Here is a 24,316-nt window from a genome sequence, read left to right as displayed (position 1 = left end):
AATCGAAAATTCAACCTCGTTTGCTTTTTTTTCGACCTCGTTGATTGTGTCACATATTTTTTTTCCGGTTGTGTAATATTTTTTGCATTTTAATTTGAATTTTAAACAAATGGAAAATATCAAAAATGTTTCTATTGAGTTTGGTTTTTTATATTATTTCATTTCGTATATGTTGTTGCTGCCTTTTTTTCACTTGGCTGTGAGCTCATTTAAATCCGAATAATTGAAGTGCGTAAATTGCAAAAAATGCATGGATTTTTGGGTTGAACACTGTTTTTCTCGCGCACGATGAATTTCGTTGCACTCAAATATTTTCGATAAAGTTTTTTTTGCAGAGAAAAACAGTGACTGCGAATTGGCGGCTTTTTAAAGTTTCAATACGAAAATATAAGAGATTTTCGTGGAAAATGCACTGCAATTACAGCGTTCGATTTACAATATCCAAAGTGATGCAGGGTGCATAAGAGAGGTGGGGCATTTATTTTAATTGAACGCAGATCGGAATGTGTAAATGAATTCGAATACAATAAATTTGCGCGTATTGTTGTTCCAACAAACTGGGTTTTTTTCCTCTCTTTCTCTCGGACATGGACATCAAATTTACTGTGAACCGTTTTTATTTGCAATATTCTTCATTATCGAATATCAATCGATGTAACCAAAATTTGGTTTGCCCCCAATTTCAATTAAATTACAGCCACTGGCTTATTCACTGACATTTGACTGATGTTTCGACTGATTTTATTGTTTTATTTTTGCAAGTTCATTGCATTTATAAAATCACTTCAACTCCATCTCTGTGCCGCTCTCACTCTCTGCCTTCCCCTTTGAATGAACCATGAATAAATAACTTCCAGGGCAACAATGCAACAATTAAAACTTTTGAAACGAGTCCACTGGGATGTGAACTTTACCCGCAGCCAAAAAGCGAGATTATTGAATTGAATTGAATGATCATCATTTGGTATGTAAATTTGTCATTGTAGATGGGATAATTTGTCATAAAATTGCTACTATAATGTGTGTAAAAGTACTTTGTGTGAATTTTTACTCAATTTTCAAACCCGATTGCAAAAAGGGGGCATGTTTTACATGTAAAGAAAGTAATATGTGCCATGTGGAACGTATGTTCGCGCAAATTTTCTATCAAATTGGCGAAATAAATTGATGGCAAACGAAGCTGAAAAGTGAATATTGTGTGAAGTGAGCTTGGTGCGCTTGAAATTGAATTGTGTAAGCTCTACGCATGAAAATCATTGTGTGCAAGTGAATGAATGAAAGACAAATTTATGTGTGTAAGCATGGCGGCATCGCAGCACAAGCCGAGACAGTGTAATTGGAACTTTAATTTGATGGCAAATACTTAAGCATGATAATTCCCCAATGTGATATTTCATTTTCGAAGTTTCATGCTAAGACACTCACATACACACGCACACACAACGACCTCACTGACTTGCATACATCTTGCGCTATTGGGGATGAGTGTGCAAGTGTATTGTGTGTGTGTGAGTGTAATGCGTAAGACATTATTATTCAATTTTCTTAAATAAATTTGAATGTATTATTATGAAAAAACGGCGAAAGCAGTCTCATGACGATGACGACGATACATACACATCCATAACAAATGACTTGCCAGTTTTTCGCGATGCCGTTTGACGTGAGAAATAATGAGTAATTGAATTGAAAAAGACTATGTGGATACGCAAAACGAAGTAATAACATTGAACAATGTCAGCAAAATGCTGTTGAACAAGGCGCTCAACTGAATCGCGTGAAATCATCAATTTGGTAAAAGTTTATCTGGAACGCGCGTTCTTCTTCTTTGCGATGTGCAATGAAATTTTCCAGAGAATTTTGAAATTTAAACGTTTCTTAATCAATTTGTTTCGTTGCAATAGTTAATTAAAGTACGGTTTTTTTCTCAACACGGAGATGCATTTTTGACATTTTGTTTGCAAACGTTGTTGTTTACTTCAGTTTGAAATCTTTTTTTTTATGCTTTGATTGTAAATTGGATCGTTTTTATGTGGCTCTTGTCGATTCTATTCATGTTACAGTGTACCTGTGGTATTTATTAATCACTTTTGTTTGTGTGTGTGCTTTTGCTCTTTGGTTCGATTGTCCAAACATGATCCGAGTCTCAAAAATAGCTGCAATCCTTTGGCGAATGGTTACATGGTAACAGTGCCCATGGGTCGAAAAAATGCTAAAAGGACTCATATTCAAACAAAAGCTTATCACGAAAATGATGACTTTTTTTTCTGTTGTTCAAATGGATCGAATGCATTTTACATGATTCAAATGACCCGATTGGTAACATTCGAAAATATTCAGTCTTCCCAACAAACAATCTATTGAGATTGGATAAATCAACAAATCTCTATATATGTGTGGAATATATACCAAAATGGTCGATAGTAACCGAACCCAAAATAATTGGGAAACAAAAATTGAAGAATCAACAGAAAAAAGCACGAATCCCATTGAAATGGCACGAACTAGTGCAAAACAAAGCCATAAAGAATTGAATTTGTGAGTAGATGGTGGGAAAGGATTCGTTATCGACATTATTTACTTTTGAATTTGAAACATCAAGGCAGCAACAGAAGCACCACCAGTAAAAAAGCGGACGATTCATTTTTACCCAAAGAAATCCAATGGCGACGCTTGGATATATTTGTATTGCATGTTTCAGCACGTTTCCATACACACACACATGCATAACACTTGGTGTGTGTTATTTTGAATGCTACTAGCAATTGAATGTTGCTGCTGCTGCTGTGTGTGTGAGTATGTTTATGGTCGCGTCGCCACAATCGTAGTTTCAGTCCGTCGTTTGGTTTTGCGCTGGTGAATACAATCCAAAGTGTTTAATCTAAAGTTTTCGTGTCATGTCACGAATCGATGCGTGATTCGATGCAATAAAATGCTATCAACAACAATCTAGATAAATAAATATTTTCCGTTCATCCATTTTGCTCGATTCCCTTTTTTCGCTTTGGCTCATTCTCTCTATTTCGGATCACTTCGACACTCTTCTATTCTTGTATTACATTCTTTTGTGGCTTTCGTTGTATTTTCTCGACGCTCTAAAAGCATACAATTTTAGTTTCCATTTCTTTTTCACATATTTTTCCAAAGAAATATCCCCAATCGAACAAACACGTTGTAACAACCGAAGAGCAAAAAAAATCTACCACAAAACATTCACATGTCGAATCGCAGAGTTGTTATCTAAGGAATTTGCTCGATTCGCTGATTTTGTTTACCGAAACGCAAGTGCGATAGTGAAGCGAATGAAAACTAAATGGTAAGTAATTGATTGTCATTTGGATGTAGTGTTTGCGCTTGTATTTGCTCGTGTTTCATTTTACTTTGTTCCATATTTGCACACGACTAGACATTACATATATACCGAAGACGACGAGACAGAGCCATTTTCAGTATTGCTCATTGCACCGATTTCTTTCATGCCAGTCAAGCATTAACCTCAACAACTGCATTTTTATCAAGACATCGACTTTATTTATTTCCACCGAATCTACTTACACCGTTGATTGCAATAATTCAAATTATTGAAACTAATTCGGAGAAACTTATCGAATAAAAGTTTCGTGCAATTGCTTCATCGACGATTGCAGTTCATTTTGACCCGGTTTTTTTTGTGGCTAGAATACAATCCAAATCTGGCAAAAAATCACTCTTTTCGAAACATATTTTGGGGCGAATTCGGTTCATAGTTCGGAGATGATCAGAATTAAAATCCGGATTTATACAAAACCAACAACCCGATTTGAAAATATGAAAAAAGTCACTGTACAAATATTCAGAATAGTTGAAAATATGAATTGTGGGTTCGTCTAAATGGAAACAATTCTCTCTTTTTTGCTCAAACCACAAGATCTCAACAGTTCTGACGGCACGTATACCAGATTAACCATCAGATTATTTTGCTATCGTCGATGGAAAAAACCTGACCCAAAAATGTAATTCAACGTCAGGTCTACTGAAAATAGGTATGCAATCATATTATTTGATGGTATCGACATATAAACTAGTATCTGAAAATCATAATTCCAATGGAATCACATTGTTTTTTGTAGATTTCCTGAAATTTCGAATCATTCGTGTTGAGAAATGAATCATCACATATTAGTTGCTGCAGAAAATTACCATCGGTGGATTAATATCAGCATTATTTTCGACTGTCGCGTGCTTCGATGAATCTTAAAAAGTAACTATTATTGTCGATTCTTTGAAAAATTACATTGTCTTCATTCTCGTACAATGTACGTTCATTTGTGTTTTCTATCGTTTTTTTCTTTTAATTAAAAAAAATTCTTCTTTTGTTCCATAAAATTAGATGGGACAAAAAGGTCGCATTCGTGTGGTTTCGTGATAATTCCATTGAAATTTCGAATCAAATTTAATTACAACACCAAGAAAATAGATGAATGAGACACAATCATTACGAATATTTCTTGTTTCGAAAGAAATTTTTCTTCGATTTTTTCGTCTGCGAGAAATAAGAAATATTTATTTGATGTCGGTACACCCAATTACTTGAAAATAAAAGCGAGTCATACACGATCATGTATTCTTATCAAAATGTCAGTCGGTTTTATTGTTAAAATCCAAAAGACATTTGCTCGTTTGCCAGTTTATGTACTGTATCCAGTGATAAATGTATAAATTTTCTTTTCTCTCAAAATATCACATGAATTTCATTTTAAACGATAAATAATGCGCTATATAATTGCTGTGGTTGTGTTTTCATCGTCGATGTTGTTTCCAAATAAACGAACGCAAAAAAAAATGAACAGAAATAGAAGAGAAAGCGAGTCAGTTGTGTATAACAGCAATATGATTGTCATAACTGCATTACGATGAAAACAAACGGGTAAAAATTGAATTACGAACCGACAACAAGGCGAAACATTTCTTTTGAACGCCTCATAAAATCCTAGATTGAGCACAACATATTGTATGATGTGTGGTTGGTTGGGGCTGGTTTATATTTTCGATTATATGGTATTTTTGTGTGTGCAATGTTTGTAGTTCGACATCGTTGTCGTTTCGTTTATGACAAGGCAAGCTGCAAGAATGATCGAAAGCGATTACGATTGCATTGAACACAATTCGACTATAAAACCACTCACACACAAAAGCATAAAATATGGTTTTACTCTCCGGTTTTTTTAACCCTATCCAAAGCCAGGCAACATTTTTTTTTTCATTTTCTTTTTTGTATTGCTTTGGTGCATTGAAAATAGTCAACTTAAATCGAATACTGCACTTTTGTTGGCAATAAAAATGGATTTGTTTTCCAAGTTATTCCCCCTTCGTCATCGATGAAAACGATATTAATATTTATTTGGTTTGCTGTTTGAGCTTTGAGTGAAACAAAAATGATGTCGAAAGAACAATACGATACAGAATAACAATGCTCGAAATGGTCGTCCATATTCATTGTAATTGGAATTCTTTTTTTGGCATTATATGTTTATCTCTCTAGAATTGTTGTTGTGATGTTGGATGCGATACACTTTACAATGAATATCATCTATACCAGTAATGTGCGAGCTACATTTTACAGGGAGGGGTGATTTTTTAAAAACCAAAAATTCTCTAGCAAATCAAACAAATTTTCGTTTTTTTTTTTTTTTTTTTTGGAAGTCACTTTTTGAGGCGAAAATCCCTAGCAAATCGAAAGAATTTTCTCCGCGAAAAATCTCTCGGAACCAAAAACCCTAGCAAATTTAAAGAATTCTCCTCAATTTTCTACATTGATGAGCTAAAAAAAAAAAAAAGGTCTTCACTTTTTTCATGAAAAACCCTAGCAAATTCGAATAATTTTCGCGAAAAAATTTTTCTCATCCAAATCACAGGGGGGGGTAAACCCCCCCCCCCTTCGCACATTACTGATCTATACAAACCCCTTTCTCGATAAAATGATAAGATCCGAACCGAATGTAACGGATCAAATATGTGAATGCGAAGAATCAAAGCAACTGATTTTGCTGTATCATCATCAAGCAGAAGCTTTCGATTATCAAGTTCCATTGTGATGATTATTGCCATATTCGTCCAAATGCATTTTAAGCAATGTGCCAATTTTCAATGTAATACGATACATATTTCATTCAATTTATTTGCTAACATTTCAAAATGGTTTTTAAAAATTTCAATTTCAAATTTATACTGGTATATTATCTTTATATTTTTGTATAACAATGGCAAACAATTGAAGAAAAATAAAATCAAACGGAAACGCAAAACAAAAAGATATTCGAGAATGTTCGAGTCAAATTTATGTTACAGAATAAGAGAAGAAAATTTGTGAAAGAAATTGTTCGGAAAAAAGAAAATTGCATGACTAAAATTATTGTTTTTAAAATGCCAATCAGAGAAAATCGAATAGAATTGAAAAGAAGCGAAAAGAAAACATACAATCAAAAACGATAACGACAGACGTAGAAAGAGACAGAAGTAAATTCAATGATAAGTATAATATAAGCAAGCCCAATACAATTCAAAAATCAAAGAATAATTGCAAATTTCATAAATGGTAAACACAATGATTTAACAAAAAAAAAAAATAGAATAACACAATTGTCATTTTTTTTTATCAAAGTGAAGAAATATAATTGAAATAGAACAAAAAGAAATCACTCAATGTATGTATAAAATTCATTCGCTATTCAACGACGAGTGCTAGTTAACGACCGATGAATAAAATGCAGATTTTCTGTCTATCCTAACCACTTGACATTTATATTTAAAAAGAATCGATCGCTTTGCAATCGAGCTAAAAATGTGTTTTTTTCATCTTATATTCTGTTTCAGCTTAACAAAACATAGTTGCGTTTATTTATTCGGTTTTTATTATAATTTGTTGTGAAAATGTTTTTCTTTTAGTTTTCATTTTGGTTTTGTTTTTATTTGGGATATATTTTATTTTATTTATAGATGTTCATGACAAATAACGGGATAATTAGACGCAGACAAAGAGGAGGATTTGATGGGGATTGTTTGGGTTTGATACAGTTCGTATTTTAATATACCTGCTTCGAAGAAAGTAAAATATAAATAGCCAAAATGAAAATGAAAAGCTTCTCATCGAAGAAACAAAATCTATGAGAGAAACGAAAACTATTTTTATGATATGAACGTAACAAAATCAAATAAAATCGATTCACATTCGAATCGCTTTAGGACAGAGGAAAGTGAATAATAAAATAATGTCATTTTTGTTCGGGTCTTTTATTTTATGTATGTAAATCCTACTTGATTTCGATCGGTGAAGCGATTTTTGTGCTTCTTTATTTGTAAAATGTGTTTATAATGTAGAGAGAACGATATTTTTATATTTTTCCAATCAAAAATGCGTTCAACCGATATTTATTTTCAAATAACCTTAGTAAGCATGCCAACACACGGACCAAAAATGAATGAAAAATTCTGTTTTTGTTATATCCTTAGCTTATAATATAAAAAGTCATGCTCGAAAAAGTTAAGAGAAGAAGAAAAACCACCAACTTTTCGGGAGTTTTGAACAAAGACTCTGTGTGAATATATAAAATATTAAAAGTATTTAATCAATGGTTTATTTCTAGCGAATCTTTGTCACCAAAAGTGATTCGATTTTGGTGTTTTTCGGAAATAATTGGCCGATGGTTTGACAATAAAGAAAGAAGAGTCGGTGCTACTTGACGCTATTAATGTCATCTTATGAAATATGCGGCGCTTTCAATCGAAAATGGATAATGTCATATAAATATCGAATCGACGATAATAATAATGACCGAAAGAGAAGTGGTATTTAAAAAGCTTTCAAGCGATCGCTTAAAATGATTTGAAGAAGAGTAGAACAAACACGGCCCCAAAATGATATGCTTATTATTAATAGGCTTTTGGTGACAAGCATAATAATGAATGTTCTCGAACCCAACAAAATACTACTAAATGTCATCATCAAATGCTACTTGCTAGTCGGCTCACTTGCATCGACTTCGCTATCGTCCATAATAATAAATCGAAATGCGATTTTTTTACTGTTCATGTCTTCAAATCGAACGAATTCCCACGCGATTATTGGAATGATTTTGTGATAGACATTTATGGAATATCGACAACATTTTTAGCTCAGCGTCATTAACACATGACGTTATGAAAGTATTTTGGATTTTCTTTCGGAAAAGTTTCCGTCCAAAATGCGAAAAAAAAAACCATTTTCAAAGTCTTTTCACACCAAATGGAACCGTTTCATTTTGGGCTTATCGAAATGGATTTTCCTCGAAGCACTGATGGATCGATGCAAGAGAGAGAATGTTGGTAAATCCACGGGATTATATCATATGAAACGATGTCACCTTATCGATACATAATCATCGGCTTAATCGAATGACAAGATTGATAGAAATTCGACAAGTTTTTGCAAAAGACCATCATGCATTTATTTCCGTATTTTTACGTAAGCGAATGGCCAATTATTGTGAGAGATGGAAAAACATTAAAACTAGCATTCTCTATTTGGCCCAATTATAAAATGAAATCCATTTCGCAAGCGCTGTCATTTGTATGTGCTATGTGCGTGTGTGCATTAAATTGGTGCAGTATATTGTGTGAATGCCGCAGATTTTGTGTAATATCATGTTGAAGATAAAAAAAAAGTTGGAAAAATAACAAACAAAAATAAATAAATAAATATGCTTGATTATAAATAATTTTTATTTCATTGTGCCAAGCAAGTTGAAATGTTACATTTGTCATTAGCAGTGGCCGTTTATTTCACGTAATTTTTGCATATTTTAAAATTGTGTAAAGAGTGGAAATAAATGAGAAAAAAGCAAGTGAATGTGAAATGAAATAAATGGCATGTAATTTAAGAACGGCAAGCATATTTTAAAAAAATAAATAAATAGGATAAACAATACACACAAACAGCAGCGTGCGAATCAACACACAAAACACAATCACATATGGTTGACCGTGCACACACATACACAAATTCTCACAGAGACACATACGAGCGGATGCGGATAGTATTTTGTTGTAATTTATGAAATGAATTGCAACCACGACACAAAATGGACTGTAACAATAAATATACAGAGAAAAACCCGATTGCGGCAGGATTACGATTAATATCATCTCAACACAAAAACACACACACACACACATTCAGGTGGAATAGAACTTTGGATTTAATGGAGTTGATGCGTTTACATGTGAAAGTCGTGGTTAACATTTCATCAAATGAGTGCGTGCGTGTGTGAATACCACAAAAATCAAATGAACGCTCTAGAATAAAAACAACTTATTGTTTACTCGCATATCGAATCGGAACTCAAAACGGGTGCATATCAAAGCGAGACAATATTTAGTTATCATAGGAATAGAGAACATTGACTTTTTATTATGCGAAATATGTAAGTTTCATTTTGTGCTGATAACTAGCTACTGTTCTGCCTTGTTTTAGTAACAGAATTTTGTTTCGCTTTGATATGCGACGCAGTTTAACGGTATAAATATTTCACACTCTCGAAGGCTCGGTATAGAACACACAAAAAGTGAAAAAAAACTTCTTATTCTCAAATTTCATAAACAATCAAATGGATTGTATCAGCAATTTTTATTGCGCAGTTGTGTGTCAATAGAACGTTGTTTGTAAACACAATGCCATGCATTGAGAAATAACATGTAAGGGTGAGTTAGATAGTATTGAACAACGATTTGGGTGACAGAAATAGCAAATTTTTACAATCAGTCGCACCAGATGATATAGGCTATTTAGTTGTGCATAAAAATTGAGAAAAAAATTAGATTTTTTTTTCACTTTTCATGCTCTATACCGAGTCTCCGAGAGTTTCATATAAACTCGCCTTGCAATAGCCAAATGACGCCTATTGATTCAATCACGATTGGTATTCGCTTACTATTCAATAGGCATCACATAGCAAGTTTATATGAAACTCTCGGAGACTCGGTATAGAGCACTCAAACAGTGAAAAAAGTCCAGATCGTGATTTAGATGATGACAAATGCAAAATATGTGCGGACGTACGACAGTGCCATTTCAGCGGTCTTCCGTGTTTTTCATACAAGCTTCCCATATAGATGGTAAAAATTGGCGAAAAATGAAAAAAATAATTAAATTTTTTTTCTTCAATTCTCAAATACTACTCAATTTTCTGTATCACCTGGTTCAATCAGAATGAAAAAAATCGCATTCCATATCATCTAAATCACGATCTGGACTTTTTTCACTGTTTGAGTGCTCTATACCCAGTCTCCGAGAGTTTCATATAAACTTGCTATGTGATGCCTATTGAATAGTAAGCGAATATCAATCGTGATGGAATCAATAGGCGTCATTTGACTATTGCAAGGCGAGTTTATATGAAGCTCTCGGAGACTCGGTATAGAGCATGAAAAGTGAAAATCGCTGGTACAAGCCATTTGATTGTATATGAAATTTGAGAATAAGAAGTTTTTTTTTCACTTTTTGTGTGTTCTATACCGAGCCTTCGAGAGTGTGAAATATTTATATCGTTAAACTGCGTCGCATATCAAAGCGAAACAAAATTCTGTTACTAAAACAAGGCAGAACAGTAGCTAGTTATCAGCACAAAATGAAACTTACATATTTCGCATAATAAAAAGTCAATGTTCTCTATTCCTATGATAACTAAATATTGTCTCGCTTTGATATGCACCCGTTTTGAGTTCCGTTTCGATATGCGAGTAAACAATAAGTTGTTTTTATTCTAGAGCGTTCAAATCTAAAACATTGGTCAACATTTTGTTGATTCTTTTTTTTGGCTGTTGATTTTATTTTGACACTTGATATATTCCACGATATGTGAGTGTTTACAAACACTGAATTGAAAGCCATTTAATAAATTCAAACACCTAACTTCTGTACACTTCTAGTGGGAATTGAATTTTGTATTGTGTGAAATGGTAAACAATACACTGCTATTTGATCATTGAAATTAAAATCGAATTAATATTTGGGTTTAGAATTTTGCATAACAGGCCATCCAATGTCGATGCAATCAATTATCAATTAAAATATGCATACATGCACTTCTAACTGTTTGTTTTGCGCGCGAACTAGTTGGTTTTAAATCGATACATATTATATGTGCTGCCATTTGACAAATAAACAGAAACATTTTTCATACGATTTTGTGCAGCCAACGAAAATGGCTTGTAATCAACAAAAACAACAACCCCGAGCACAAATTAATCAGATTATTTAATTTAATCCGGCTAAAATCTCATTAAAATTGTAACTATTCATAATTTGGTTTGCGCATATTTTGAAATCGATTTGAAGACAGAAAAGATAGAATGTTGGTGCTTGCGATGAAAAAATTTCTTCATTCAGATTGAACAGTCAACTTTAATAACACTATCGTTCTCAATACACAGACAAATGATTTTTGGTTCACCTCACCGATCAATTACCAAGAAATTCTATTGTAACTCATTTTTTAATACATAAATTTTATCATTAGTTTATTGAATGTGTTTTTGTTTATTATAGTGTAAATTTCGATCATCAATTTATATTCAATAGTGAAAACCGATGAAATTTTTCCTGTTAAAATATTCAAAGCATTCACTATTCAATGGATTTTTCGCTTTTTGATTTTATTAGTGGATTTTTTAAGCATTTTTCAATATTAATTTGATTGTTTATTAACTTTATGATTGCAGTTTTTTTCGTTTAAAATAAAAAAAAGATACATAAATATTGAAATAGATATTGGGTTTTGGTTAGACAAACACAATGATATATAAATTTGGTGAATATGAAACGAAAATAAAGAATTTCAAATATTTAACCATTTTAACAAAAATGTTTGCGGATTTGATATCAAAGCGCGATGAGCCCGGAAAATGATATTGTTTTTTTTTTCTGTGTGGTCGAAATCGTAACATAAAACAAATATATCGAAAATTTCGAATGAAAAATAAATGAATTATAATGACACACATTTAGAAATATGAAAATGAATGAACAAAGACAATTTTGGATTTTATAAATATAAATATATACGATACACAACACAAATGTAAAAGAAAAACAAAAGAAGTCTTTTTATCATCTCAGCTAGATTTAAAAAAAAAAACAATGCCTGCTTTCAATTCTTGGTGAATATTCGTGATAATTCTATATGCACAATGAAAGCAAAAAGTGACTATGCCACACATATCACCTCTTTACTTTCTATAGTTTATTCGCTAATGTTTAGTGTGGTGTTATTTATACAATTTTCCCTGTGTTGATGTGATTTTCGGAATACAAAATGTATATTACAAAAATGTCATTTGGTCAAAAAAACCAAAGGAAAACAAAAATCGAACTAACAAACACAACGAAATCAAAAGTGACACGAGACACATATACATAGACTGTTTTTTTTGTTCTTGTTAATATAGAGATATAAATATAAACATACAAAAACATTGAATACAATGTACACATACATATTGCTGATTGATTTGGTTCTGTTTATATATATATATAAAAAAACAAAAGATGACATATACAGATATGAGGAGCAGTTGAAATGATCAAACAATGAATGATGAGAGGGGGGTTGGAGACATAAACACACGACACAAAACTCATAATAAATGCAAGATGAATGGTTACGAATCGAATCTAGTATCGAAAGCTTCGAACCAAAAATCATGGAAACATAAGAAAATAATGATGATGATGAAATTTCGAAATATCCAATTTACTGTACACAATTAGACAAAACGATGAAAAACCAAAATGAAAGGAATACAAAACGGAAATTGAAATGATTTAATTTCCATGCCATTTTCATTCGATAAGTCATGGTTAATGCGAAGATTTAATCTTTTAATCGAATTTAAAATGCATTTTCTTTTTCAAGTTTGTTTTTTTTCGTTCGACTATCCTATCAAAATTAAACCATCTCATGACTTCCCTTTTGTATCCAAAAATAGAAGAATTTTGACTATCGAATGGTTGCAGAAAGTAAGAAAAAAAATGTGTTTTTTTTTTTGTTCATGGACAGACTAACAACAGAATGAGAATGAAAAATAATATAGAGTTTTTTTTTGTTTGTTGTTGTTTGGTTGCGTTGGGCTCTTGACTTACCCAGGTGTAAAAGAATTCCAGAACTCGCTATTTTTGTTTGATTTTAGTTTGGATTTTGAGTGTTTTTTTTTCATTTTTGTTTTGGTTATGGCAATAAATGAAGTGTGTGTGTACATGATTTTATTGGTTCAAAATTGATATTGAATGTTTTTTTTTTGGTTTTTTAGGACACACAATAGAGGCACCGAAGGCGCGCACACACGGCACAGCAACAGGGACACAAAGAGACAAGGACAATAAAAATAATTACTAAATAAAACCATCCAAATACATTGTGGCAATTTTTTTACACATCTAAATTATTAGTTTTTATGTTTTTTTTTTCGTTTAAATAAAAAAAAAATATATAGATATATAAATATTAAATGAAGGACCAAACTAAAAGCTCTTTTTGGCAATATAAATGTTTCTAAATAGTTTCTATCAAGTAAAATGAAAGTTTTTAAGAACTAAAATGAGACAAAAATGACATATCCCTATATAAGCGATTATAATGTTCAAAATGTGTATCAGATGTGATTGTGTTTGTGTAGGTGGAGTGTGTTTATATGTATTCGTAGATGTGAGATTAATTTTTTTTAAATTAAAGCTGAAGTTGTGCTGTAACGTTAAGCGAATGAATTGACGGAAAATTCCATTTTGACACGCCACCAGTGGATTATGAAAGAAACTTTCATCGTCACTTTATAGCGTTGGCTTTGGTTGTGCCTATAAAAGCTTTTTGCCTAAAATATTTTAACGGAGCCAAAGCAATAGAAAGACTACTGAGAGATGTGAGACAGTTGAACGAGGAGAGAGAGAGAGAGAGTCATTTATGGCCATCAACTAAATTGACTGCAACGATGCTTTCCATTCCTGCTCCAAAATCATCGTCATTGCCCATGATGATTATAAAGCTCATGTTCATGCCGAACGACACATAACACACATAACGGTGACACCATCTATTTTGCATAAAATAATAGTTTTATAATTATGGATAAATAGTTGTGAAGATGCAATTTCGTCGAATGCGACATTTTCCCGGGTGTTTGGTTAAGTGTATTATGTGTGTTGTTGCCATTGTGGCTGCTGGTGCTGATGGCGTCGCCGAAAATTCGCAATGAATAATGGAAACGAGACTCCGAGCACGATTCTCTTTCGGAAATTTACTGTGTGCCATGTATGCATGTGTGAGAGTGCGGAAAACAGAAGATTACGAATTTTCTCTTTCGGAAATTTGTTTTCATACGGCTATTTAAATCTTATATGACAAAATAGATAGTAAGAGAGCCGAGAACAGTGTGTATGTCTACCTGAACAATTTCGGTTGTTAGACGATTTTTTGGCAACATTTTCCGTTGGCTTTCGCACTTTGCATTTGTCGCGCATACATAGATGATGATGATGATTATTTCGATTTGAGTTTGCACGAATATACACAGACACACACATACCGAAAAGTCATCTATGCATAAATGGGCCATATTCACGAGTGACAATGACTATGTATGCAAATGAATATCAGCATGTGAGATGTAAATGAGAACCGTTCTGTCTATCTCGCACGCTCTCTTTCATCACAGGCTCGAGCTTACAATCAACCGAACGTGGATTACAATGGAGAACAATCTATTTGAATTAAATTCACAGTTGAACATGTACAGTGCAAGTTTTTATGCTGCCTTCGAAAATCTTTTATTGTTTTCTTTAGTTTTGATAATCAACACTGAATTCCGTTTTAGTTTAATCTCTGTCTCCGAAATGAGCAAATTTTCCACAATATAACATTAACCGCGATGTCAACGCTGTTGAAATGAGAAACGGCGACAACGACGACGACGTCGAGAATAATCGGGTTATGGCCATTATTCGAATATATTCAAATAAATTAGATCTATTTACATTAGAATTTATGTGACTGCAGGCGACATTGTTCACATTTGCAACAAAATATTCTCGACTACACTCTTGCTGTGTAATGTGTGAAATTATGCATTGAAATGCAGCGATGGTGGCGGCGACGGTGGCAGCGCACAATTTTAATCGACTGCGTGTGGAATCTGTGCCATTTACGTGTCCATTGTCGTTAAATGTTTTCGACTTATATTTCTCAACTTCCTTACAATTAATTACTCTCTCGCTGCCATTCTCTCTCACTCTCTATTTCGTCGCATGTGCAGCAGCCGATCAGATTTGTTGGCCCATCTTCTCACTGCTGATGAAACTAGGTTAATTGCTCATATCAATTATATAGTTCATGCACACTTTGACAATAGCATCATAGTAATTGGTTGTATATCTTTTGTTTGTCGTTTATTCCGTTTATTTCTTTGCTGCCGCTCATTTTGACGGAAAAATAGTTTGCGTTCATAAATTATTGAAGACTGAAGAAAATTAAAGAAAAAAAATGAGCGCGACGCAAAATGTTTTGTTGGCTGATGATGAATTTTTCGGCGATTTTTAAAATGGGTCAATGATTTCGTGTCGAATTTATGTGCCGAGGATATCTCTTTATGTGCCAAATGTTGCAAGCGAATTTTCGTCCATATTGTTGTTGCATGTTGTTGTTTTTTTTTTCGTCATATTTCCATGATGGCCATCCAGACATGGGAGAATGAAACTCAATTTCGATTTGAATGCGAACTGAGTTTGGAGGATTTTCGCAAATCCTTCCCATTGCGAGATTGAATCGAACGATAAATAGCATATATATAGGGGATGTCCTCTGGACGAGTCAATCGTATCACAATTCTCATAATTCATAAAATTTATCATACGATGTCGTGTTTTGTAATGTACGCTCATTCGCTCTTATATCATCTCCAAAACGATGTCATTCGTTTCGAATACGACTTTGCTCCATTCGGCATATTTTGGACTTGCATGCTAAATTTAAGGGAAACGTATTGTTTTGTATGATAAATATGGTGTGTGTCTGTGTGGGTTTTGGTCTCGTTATGTCTTCAATCGGCGTATTCATCGCCACAGCACCGAGCTTTATGTCTTGTTTTTTTTATTCTTTCGGGCAATACATTATGATTGTTTATATATGTGATGAGTGTATGGTGTACAAGTGTGTATGTGTGTGTGTAGTTGTGTATGTGGTGCATTAAGCAAAGATGTGTGATATCGGTTTGTGTGGATCTATGTCAATGGGTTCTGTTTTGATACAAAATAAAATCTTTTTCAGAGTGTTTGTGTGTGTATTTTCGTTGCCAAAAATAGTTTTTGGATAAGCATCAAATGGCTCAACCGGAAAATGGAAATATTTTCTTGGTTCTTTTGTGATTTTGCTTTGTTTGTTGCTGACTCCTGTTTACTTATTCAACTCGAGCCTCAATCGAGGCTCATTGTTATTGTTGGCATTTTTAATATCACCATACTCGGTGTTTCTTTTTGGTGTGTCGTCGCATACGCTTGACAATTGCTTTTATTTGTTTGAGATCGTGAGCTTTCTTGTGCTAGAACTGTGTGATTCGTCAGGAAAGCAGTAGCAATGGCACCATTTTGGGTTAATAGTGTTTTTCATATTGAAATGTTGATGTATGCAAAGTTCACCATTTGCAATTTGCATAGTTCAAGAAATCGTCCAAATAAATGAATATGTTTAGGTACGAAATCTTATTTCCCGTCAAAAACAAAATCAGAATAATAATAAGAGCCAAGCACTTTTCTTTGCATTTACAATCTTGGGTTTTGCTTTAAAATAGCACAAAAGCCAAAAATGGAAATATTTCCATTTTCACTCGAACCACATTCGGTTTATTGTTTATAAAGCTATATGCTATAGCGATTTGTATAAAGAAAAAAAATATCTGTGTGTGTGAGAGAGAGAATAAAACGAAAACGAAAATCAAAAATGTTGGACGAACAAGTCACACGCACACAGCACACATCAGGACGACGCACACACGATACAAAAAATTAAAAAAAAAACTTCTTGCAAATGAAAAAAATTCAGTTCAGTTTCGATTTGAATTCACTTCTCTCAAACGAAAAACAAAAACGATATAATTTCATTTCATCACATCGCATCCATTCGCTATTTTACTAGTTTGTGTTTAGAGCTTCTTTTCTTATCAAATTAGTTAAGTTCTGTGTGCGTTTTTTATCTCTCTCTCTACCGCATAATAATCTTTTTCATTTTTAAAAACCGTTTGCATCAAATTTTCTTTCATTTTCATTTTATTATTATCTCTATATATAGCGTAATTGAACTTCTAGATGCTTTTCATATTTTTTCCCTGTAGCTTATTTTCATTTCGTCTTGTGCAAAAGAAATGATTCCTTTTTTCGTCTTTATTTTTTTAAATGTCTATCAAGTTTTATCGCTGTTATTTATTTAATTTTTTTGCAGTAGTTTAGGAGTTGATTTTTTTTCTCTTACAACAAAACCATTTGTGTGCGTGGGGGAAAATGATAACAGAAAGCATTCGAAACGAAGAAGAAGTAGAGAAGAAAAAATAAATAAATTAAGAACGGAAAAAAGTATCAAAGCCCGATCGATTTGAATGCACATCGTCATTTTGCCGTACCTACACTTACATCGCATTATCAGACACTCGCTTTTCTCTTTCGCATTTTTATTCGGCCAAAAATATGACGTTGCACTTACACTCATTGATTTAATAATAATACACAAAAGAAGACGAAAGGCAACGAAATGCAGTAGAAGAAACAAAAAAAAAACAAGTGAAACGTCGGGGAAATGAGCGAACAAAAAACTTCGAAAAGAGAAAAGTAATGATAATAATGATGATGTTGATGCTAAGGGATGATAGTATTATCATAAAAACACAGGAAAAGACAGATTGTGTGCATGGAAAAAAGTGAAAAGAAGAAGCAACCGAAGAAAAAACGCAAAGTTTTTGATTGATTTTTGTTTTCAGCAGCAGCAACAGCAGCAAATATCAAAATAAAGAAAACGAAACGTGAAAATGAAAAAAACGACGAACAAATTATGATCAAATAGTGGAATGTGAAGAGAGATAGAGAACAAATAAAGGAAATGATTGTATAGCCCCTACTGAAGACATCACCCCTAACTCTAAGATATTTTATACTAAAAGCTAAAGAAATAGTTTCATTCACTTTTTTGTTGAATCGATAAGTTCATTATTTATTTAGTTTTGCAGTTGCAGCAACACCAACACCGAAAAGAAAAAAATATACCCCAGACGAGAACGAACGAATTGGATTTTTGATTTCTTGAACGCTGCTAACATACGCCTTTGCAACGGATATTAAATGATTCATTGCATTTTATTCTCTCGCACACATACAAGCTCTTCGTTCCCTCGCCACTTAACATCAGCAACTTTAAATCAATTCCCAATGAATGCGATGCAATTTAAGAGCGTACATTATTTCGAACTTTTCATCAGAAACACATTTTTCCAACACGTCACATGAATGTTATTCATTATTTGTCACTTAGTTATTTTTTTTTTCATTCTGGTTGAATGGAATTTGTGTTGAATTTTTATTCAGAAAATGTCGGCATTTGCCACGGTTGAATTCGCCAAGTCATGATTCATGTGTTTGCAGCCCTTCAACATGTGATAGATTCCAAATATTACGTACGGGTTCGGAATGGGGGTGTGAAAGTGGCTAGAAAAAAAAACGATAAGCTTCATATCCGTATTCAGCCCAGAAAACGTATGCAATTCATTCAGTTCTTTTTTCTCTCTTATCTTATATTACTTTTGATTAACTTGTACACGAGTGCATTTATTATTTACACCGTTCATGTCATGCGAAAAAAGAATGCATTTGCATTTGATTTGAGCTTTTGTACATGTAAAACGAATTGAAGATGAAATTTCAGAGGCATTTTTTTCTGCTCATTCATTGCACATTCAATATGGCGATAAAAGGGAGACGAAGAAAAAGAATACGACAAAATTAACTGAACAAGGAAGTAGCTTGTTACGAATAACACTTTAGAAAATACCATGCAAGTTCAATATAAACAGAGTCAGCAATGCGAAGAAAAGGTATACAAATCGTATATCATATGAGTTGATTGCATTATTATTGCTTTATTAGCAAACGAAAATGTCGGCGCGCATCATAAATAATATTAGACAGCATAATTTCATTCTTCGTTCCTTGCACCTCGTGCTCTCCGACTTCTTCATCGGGACGGTTTCTCTTCTTATCCGCTTTCATGCACATCCAACGAAAATTATCTTCAATTTGTAGCATCGTACGTTTGAATCTCATTTCGATTCTGTTTCATAACAAGATAACTCGTTTCAATTTCAGCTCTTTTTCCATTCAATTTTTTTTCCTTCGCCATTCCTCCTCGTTCGTTTCGCTTGAATCGAAAGTTATTCAGAATGAAACCGTTATTCGCACAGCCAAAAGAAGTGTATGCAGAAAAATTTCAGACGAATAAATAAAGAGATGAGTGAAAATATACACATACAGCACTCCCGAATAGTTTTGCAAGGAAATGGGAATATTTTGGCAAAATCTTTGTAAACAAATCGCAAAAAGAATAATAAGAATATTTGGAACGATAATAGAAATTTTTTGGGCTTGACTATACACGAAAACGTGGCATTCGAAAAACTCGAAAATTGTTCGATTTGTTTGCAAAGTCCATGGGCAAAACAAATAGATTGTTCGAATCTTCAAATTGAGATAGTTTCATCTTAAAATGCGCGCTGCTCAATCGAACTTTCATATAGATTTTATTTGAACGATCGAGAGTTTGTTGTTATGAAAAACATTCTCATTTTAAGTTGAAGTCATTCATTCACGAAAATATTTCTGCTTGGAAAAAACGAAAATGAATGAAACAGTGAGTGTGACGAATATTTATTCAAAACTTTAACAATAAAACGAAACTTAAATCATCGAACAATCCGAAGAAGAATTATCAAAGTAGCTGATCAAGCGAATTAAATTTCAGTTCGATTGATATATCTGCTGCAAAGAAGAAATGTGCAACGAAATCAAAAATCCGGTCGGTTCGTTTGGTCTTTTATTGATGTGCACTGAATCCTGAATAATCTACTAATTGATTGCAATTCGGTTTTTGTTTCGGTCGATTAAAAGTGTTTTTTTTTTTTTTAAATAAAAATCATGATCGCTGATGATGTTTAGTTTTTTTTTTTTGTTGAGAGAACAAAGGGCACAGGATGATTGGGAAATGGAATTAGGTTTGAGACGAGCACAAATGGTGGAAATATATTAGACAATACACACACAAAAACGAGACGCCCCAAAACATTTACTGGTTCATTTCATTCCGGGACCATCAAAAAAATTAATTTTTACATTCAATCCTATGAAATTACGATTCAAAAAAGTTTTTTTGCATTATTTTTCGAAATGAGCCAGCAAATGAATTAGAGCGATCGTATGGACAAGGGTTCATTTTCAGGTGAAAAATTATTATTTTATATCGTTTTTATTGAAAAAAAATTTGTCGTTGTATTTATAATATAACTTGGTTTTTGTTCGATGAAAAACTAAAATAGACGTATTAGTTTATAACATTTTCCATACTCGTGAATCGGACCGTGCTTTTTTCACCGTTTAATTTCCAAAAAAATAAATTCGAGGAAAAACAACGATTTAATTACACCAAACACATAATACCTGAAATTATCTAACGACAAAACGTATTGTTAAAGGTGCGCGCGCGTGTGTGTGTGGGCGAGATGGAAAATTATGTGAATAAAGCACGGGGCCGATTGTGATGACGGAACATTAAATATAGTGCTTTTAATTACACCATCGTGATTTGCACTAATGTTTACTTCCTGCGTGTGATGATAGACTTGCTTACAAAATAATTATTTATGATTCGATTTGTTTCATTTTTGTGTTTCATTCGTGGTTTTAATTGCCATCTCCTCAGCAATTACGGCAGAATAGAGATGGAAAACCGGTTTGTTATTAACAATTTACGTTTTTAATTTCAAACTTAGCAAACAAAAATGTGCCGATTCCATTTCTAATCAACGAACAGTTTTATCGATTTCCCTCAATTTTCTATGATTTTCGAACAAAAGGAAAAAAATGCCCGCGCATTGCACACGCATTGAAATGTGAACATCACGGCAATGTAAAAAAACGCACACATACATTTCAATGCATTTGCTTTGCGCAACAAATTTTGCCTAAGCGCCGAAATGAACGAGAATTGAAAATAAATCACAAAATCAATTGAAAATAATCAAAAATTGTGTCGACACACAACAAATAAATCGAGACGAACGAGCGCAAGCAACGCGCTCTCACATCGAATTGTGAAAATTGAAACCAATAAACAGCAAAACACACAATTTTAACAAGACCGAAAAATTGCAAACGGAAAACAAAAACACAATATCAAACGGAAAATGTTTATACAGTATCTAATCAAAAATCGAACAATAAAATTGGCCAAACAAAGGAGAAACACAACGGAAAAACCAGAACGAATATTTGAAATTGTTTTGCATTATTTGATGTTGAGTTTAATCAAACACAAAATTCGAATATTTAATCAAAAAATAAAACAAAATTTCATTCTAAATTGAGAAGAAAAGTTCGTTCAATGAAACAACTAAGAGTAGGACATATGTAAATATAGTATATGTGACCAGATTAAAATTAAATGTCAACTGTAGAAAATGGTAGATTTGCCTAATTCAGATGTTCATCCAGATTTTAAATGTTTGTTATACACTATTTTCCTCATTCAACTACAGTTCATTTAAAATATAGTTAAGGATTTTTTCGAATTCGATAAATTTGTATTCCACTAATTCAACGTTGTTATTTTATATTTGGTTAGTTTGGTTTTTATTTTTTAATTAAAAAAAATTCTAAATCAACTGGCAAACTTAAAAGCAACAATAAAAGTAACGATAATTCGTTTTCCTAACCATTTGTTAAAAATGTGTATGTTTTCGTTTAGTTTCAGTTTAATATATTGAAATGGAGAAAAAAAAACACAAAACTTAAAAATCAATACAAATGAAAAATCGAAAATTAAAATCAACGGCAACAACTCGAGGGTGTTTTTTTGGTTTTCGTGTGTAACATGGAAATCAGAAATGACTCACCTTTCACTGTATTCATCCATGTGAGCGTACGATTGTACCGAGTTCTCTTCAATTAAGAATTTAACGCGCTGATAGAAGGAGGCGGTCACTGACGGTGGTTGCTTACGCAATAATACCTCGACTGGATCATTCGATGCCAAACACATTATATGCTCCGCACAAATTGGATGCGAACAACATTCACTGTCCGAACAATCGGTCATTCCATCTATTTTTGAATAAAAAAAATTACATCAATTTAATTGGGCACGCATATGTATGGCCTATTAACTGCGCCCATTTTTATGTAAGTCAATAATTTTGTATAACCGATCATTTATTTTAATAGCGCAAGGCGCTCGATTTCACTTCCTGAATAAAATCACCGTTTTTAATCAATTAATTCACCGTTTTTATCTTCGTTTAATTGGGCTCTAAAGTTAATGCTTTCGGTTTCTTCTTCGATATACGAGTTTTTCAATTCCAGAACAAAATTGTAGTACGAAGAAAGGGAAAAATAGCGAGAAAAAGGGGAAAGTTCATACCTTAAAAAAATATACAAAGTGAAAGTTTCAACTACTTGAAATGCACCTTTGTTCGCCGATAATCACGGTAATTTGATACAAATATCATTTTGATTGGCCAATCCTTTTCAAATCAGACAAACGAGATTTTAAACGAAATCGGAAGTAAAACACTCCGTAAATATTTAATCAGGCAACTTGTGTTTGATGTTGGTTGCGACGCATTTTAAATTGAAATTAATGACAAAATAACTATTCCGTTTACCATTTTTTGAGATGGATTTCCCCCAAAAAATTACGTTGTCGATTGTCTAAATTCGCGAATTAAATAAAAACCACAAATGCAGAAAAGCCACATATAAATCAATCGATATTAAAAATCCATTACAACCCCTCTGTTTGGATTGCGCACATATCGAAAGCAGAAAGATGTGTGTTTCAAATGAATTCCATATGAAGTGCTCCGCACAAATAGTACATAATTTTGTTGAAAGTGCTCATTATGTGGTATAAAACATGGCGACAGATTTTCGCCACGTTTGAAGTAGATTAGAACGACTTTCAGGGAGCAATAGTTTTTGTGTACGCCTATTACTTTAATCATTGCGGTGAATCATGATTAATTTATACTCGGCTGCCATAATGATATGCAATCAGTTCAATTGTAAAGGATTTTATGAAGACAAACACTCATTCATATTTGATGACAAATTGTCGATGATGAATATATCAGCCAGAGAATTTCATTCTCCGAAAAATGAATGAAGATTTCAAATGAAATTGAAAATTTATTCATATCGAAGTGCATTTCTTACGCGTACTCGACATATTTTGATTGAATTTAATGAGTTCTCCCTTTAGAATATCTCTATGCATTCATTCGTCCGTGGTTTTTTCTCTCAAAAACACTGCAAATCCATTAGATGATTGAATTTTATGCGAATGCCGAATGCTATGCTTTGCATCGCTCATGTCTAATTGGGTTAATCGGTGAGCCAAAGCTTCAATGCGCTTTGGACCATATTTGTGGATGAAATTTTACCGTGATTCATTTTGATTATAATAGTCGTTATTTGCAGATTTGATGCATTTGCGCTATTTATTATGTAAACCAGGCAAAAGCAACGTACAATCTCTCTATTGAATTGATGATGTCGTGCAGACAAAAAAAATAATATCCAGGTCATCTGATCGCAAATTCAATTTATTCCACTTTTTCGTCATGTCATTGGTTCGATTGCGGAGCGCAAAAAAAATTTATCATCAGTTTATTATGGATTATGGATTGTCAACTACAGCAAAGGAAGCCTAGAGAGTTGGCTGGAGAGAAGAGAGTGTAAAAGCAGGAGCAAGAGAGAGAGAGAGAGCAGTTGAACAAAAACAGGTAAATAACCGTAGAAACATAAATAAACAGTCGTCGAGAGTAAGCATTGTGCTCGTCCAGCGGAAAAATAAATACGAGAGAAATCCCGATAGAGTAAATGTCATTTTTTCGCCCTCGAAGCAGCAAAAAAAAAAATTAAAAATTTTCGGTCTCTCATCTATGGATGCATCGTGCAAAATGCAGTTTGACATAAATATCTATGACACGCACGTTTCGCATTGACGCAAAC

The 24,316-nt window shown here is 33.0% G+C and overlaps 1 protein-coding gene across 5 annotated transcripts in view; it reads right to left on the bottom strand.

Moving 5' to 3' along the window:
- The window catches only part of LOC116344503 (teneurin-a), a 383,641-nt gene that overhangs the window by 53,989 nt on the left and 305,336 nt on the right, over positions 1–24,316 (bottom strand). For 4 of the 5 annotated variants that reach the window (XM_031773083.1, XM_031773084.1, XM_031773087.1 and 1 more), the window contains 2 exons: positions 22,201–22,408; positions 13,154–13,180 (listed from right to left, as the gene is read on the bottom strand). In XM_031773083.1, the coding sequence (XP_031628943.1) occupies positions 13,154–13,180; positions 22,201–22,408 (235 nt within the window). The remainder of the gene's footprint in view (positions 1–13,153; positions 13,181–22,200; positions 22,409–24,316) is intronic. The other variant, XM_031773085.1, reaches the window with a different exon arrangement.

This window comes from Contarinia nasturtii, unplaced genomic scaffold (genome assembly GCF_009176525.2).
Source record: "Contarinia nasturtii isolate CC-2019 unplaced genomic scaffold, AAFC_CNas_1.1 Cnas_scaffold_1037, whole genome shotgun sequence".
NCBI lineage: Eukaryota > Metazoa > Arthropoda > Insecta > Diptera > Cecidomyiidae > Contarinia > Contarinia nasturtii.
Note: the sequence above shows the minus strand (reverse complement) of the source record. Positions and strands in the feature narration are given on the sequence as shown.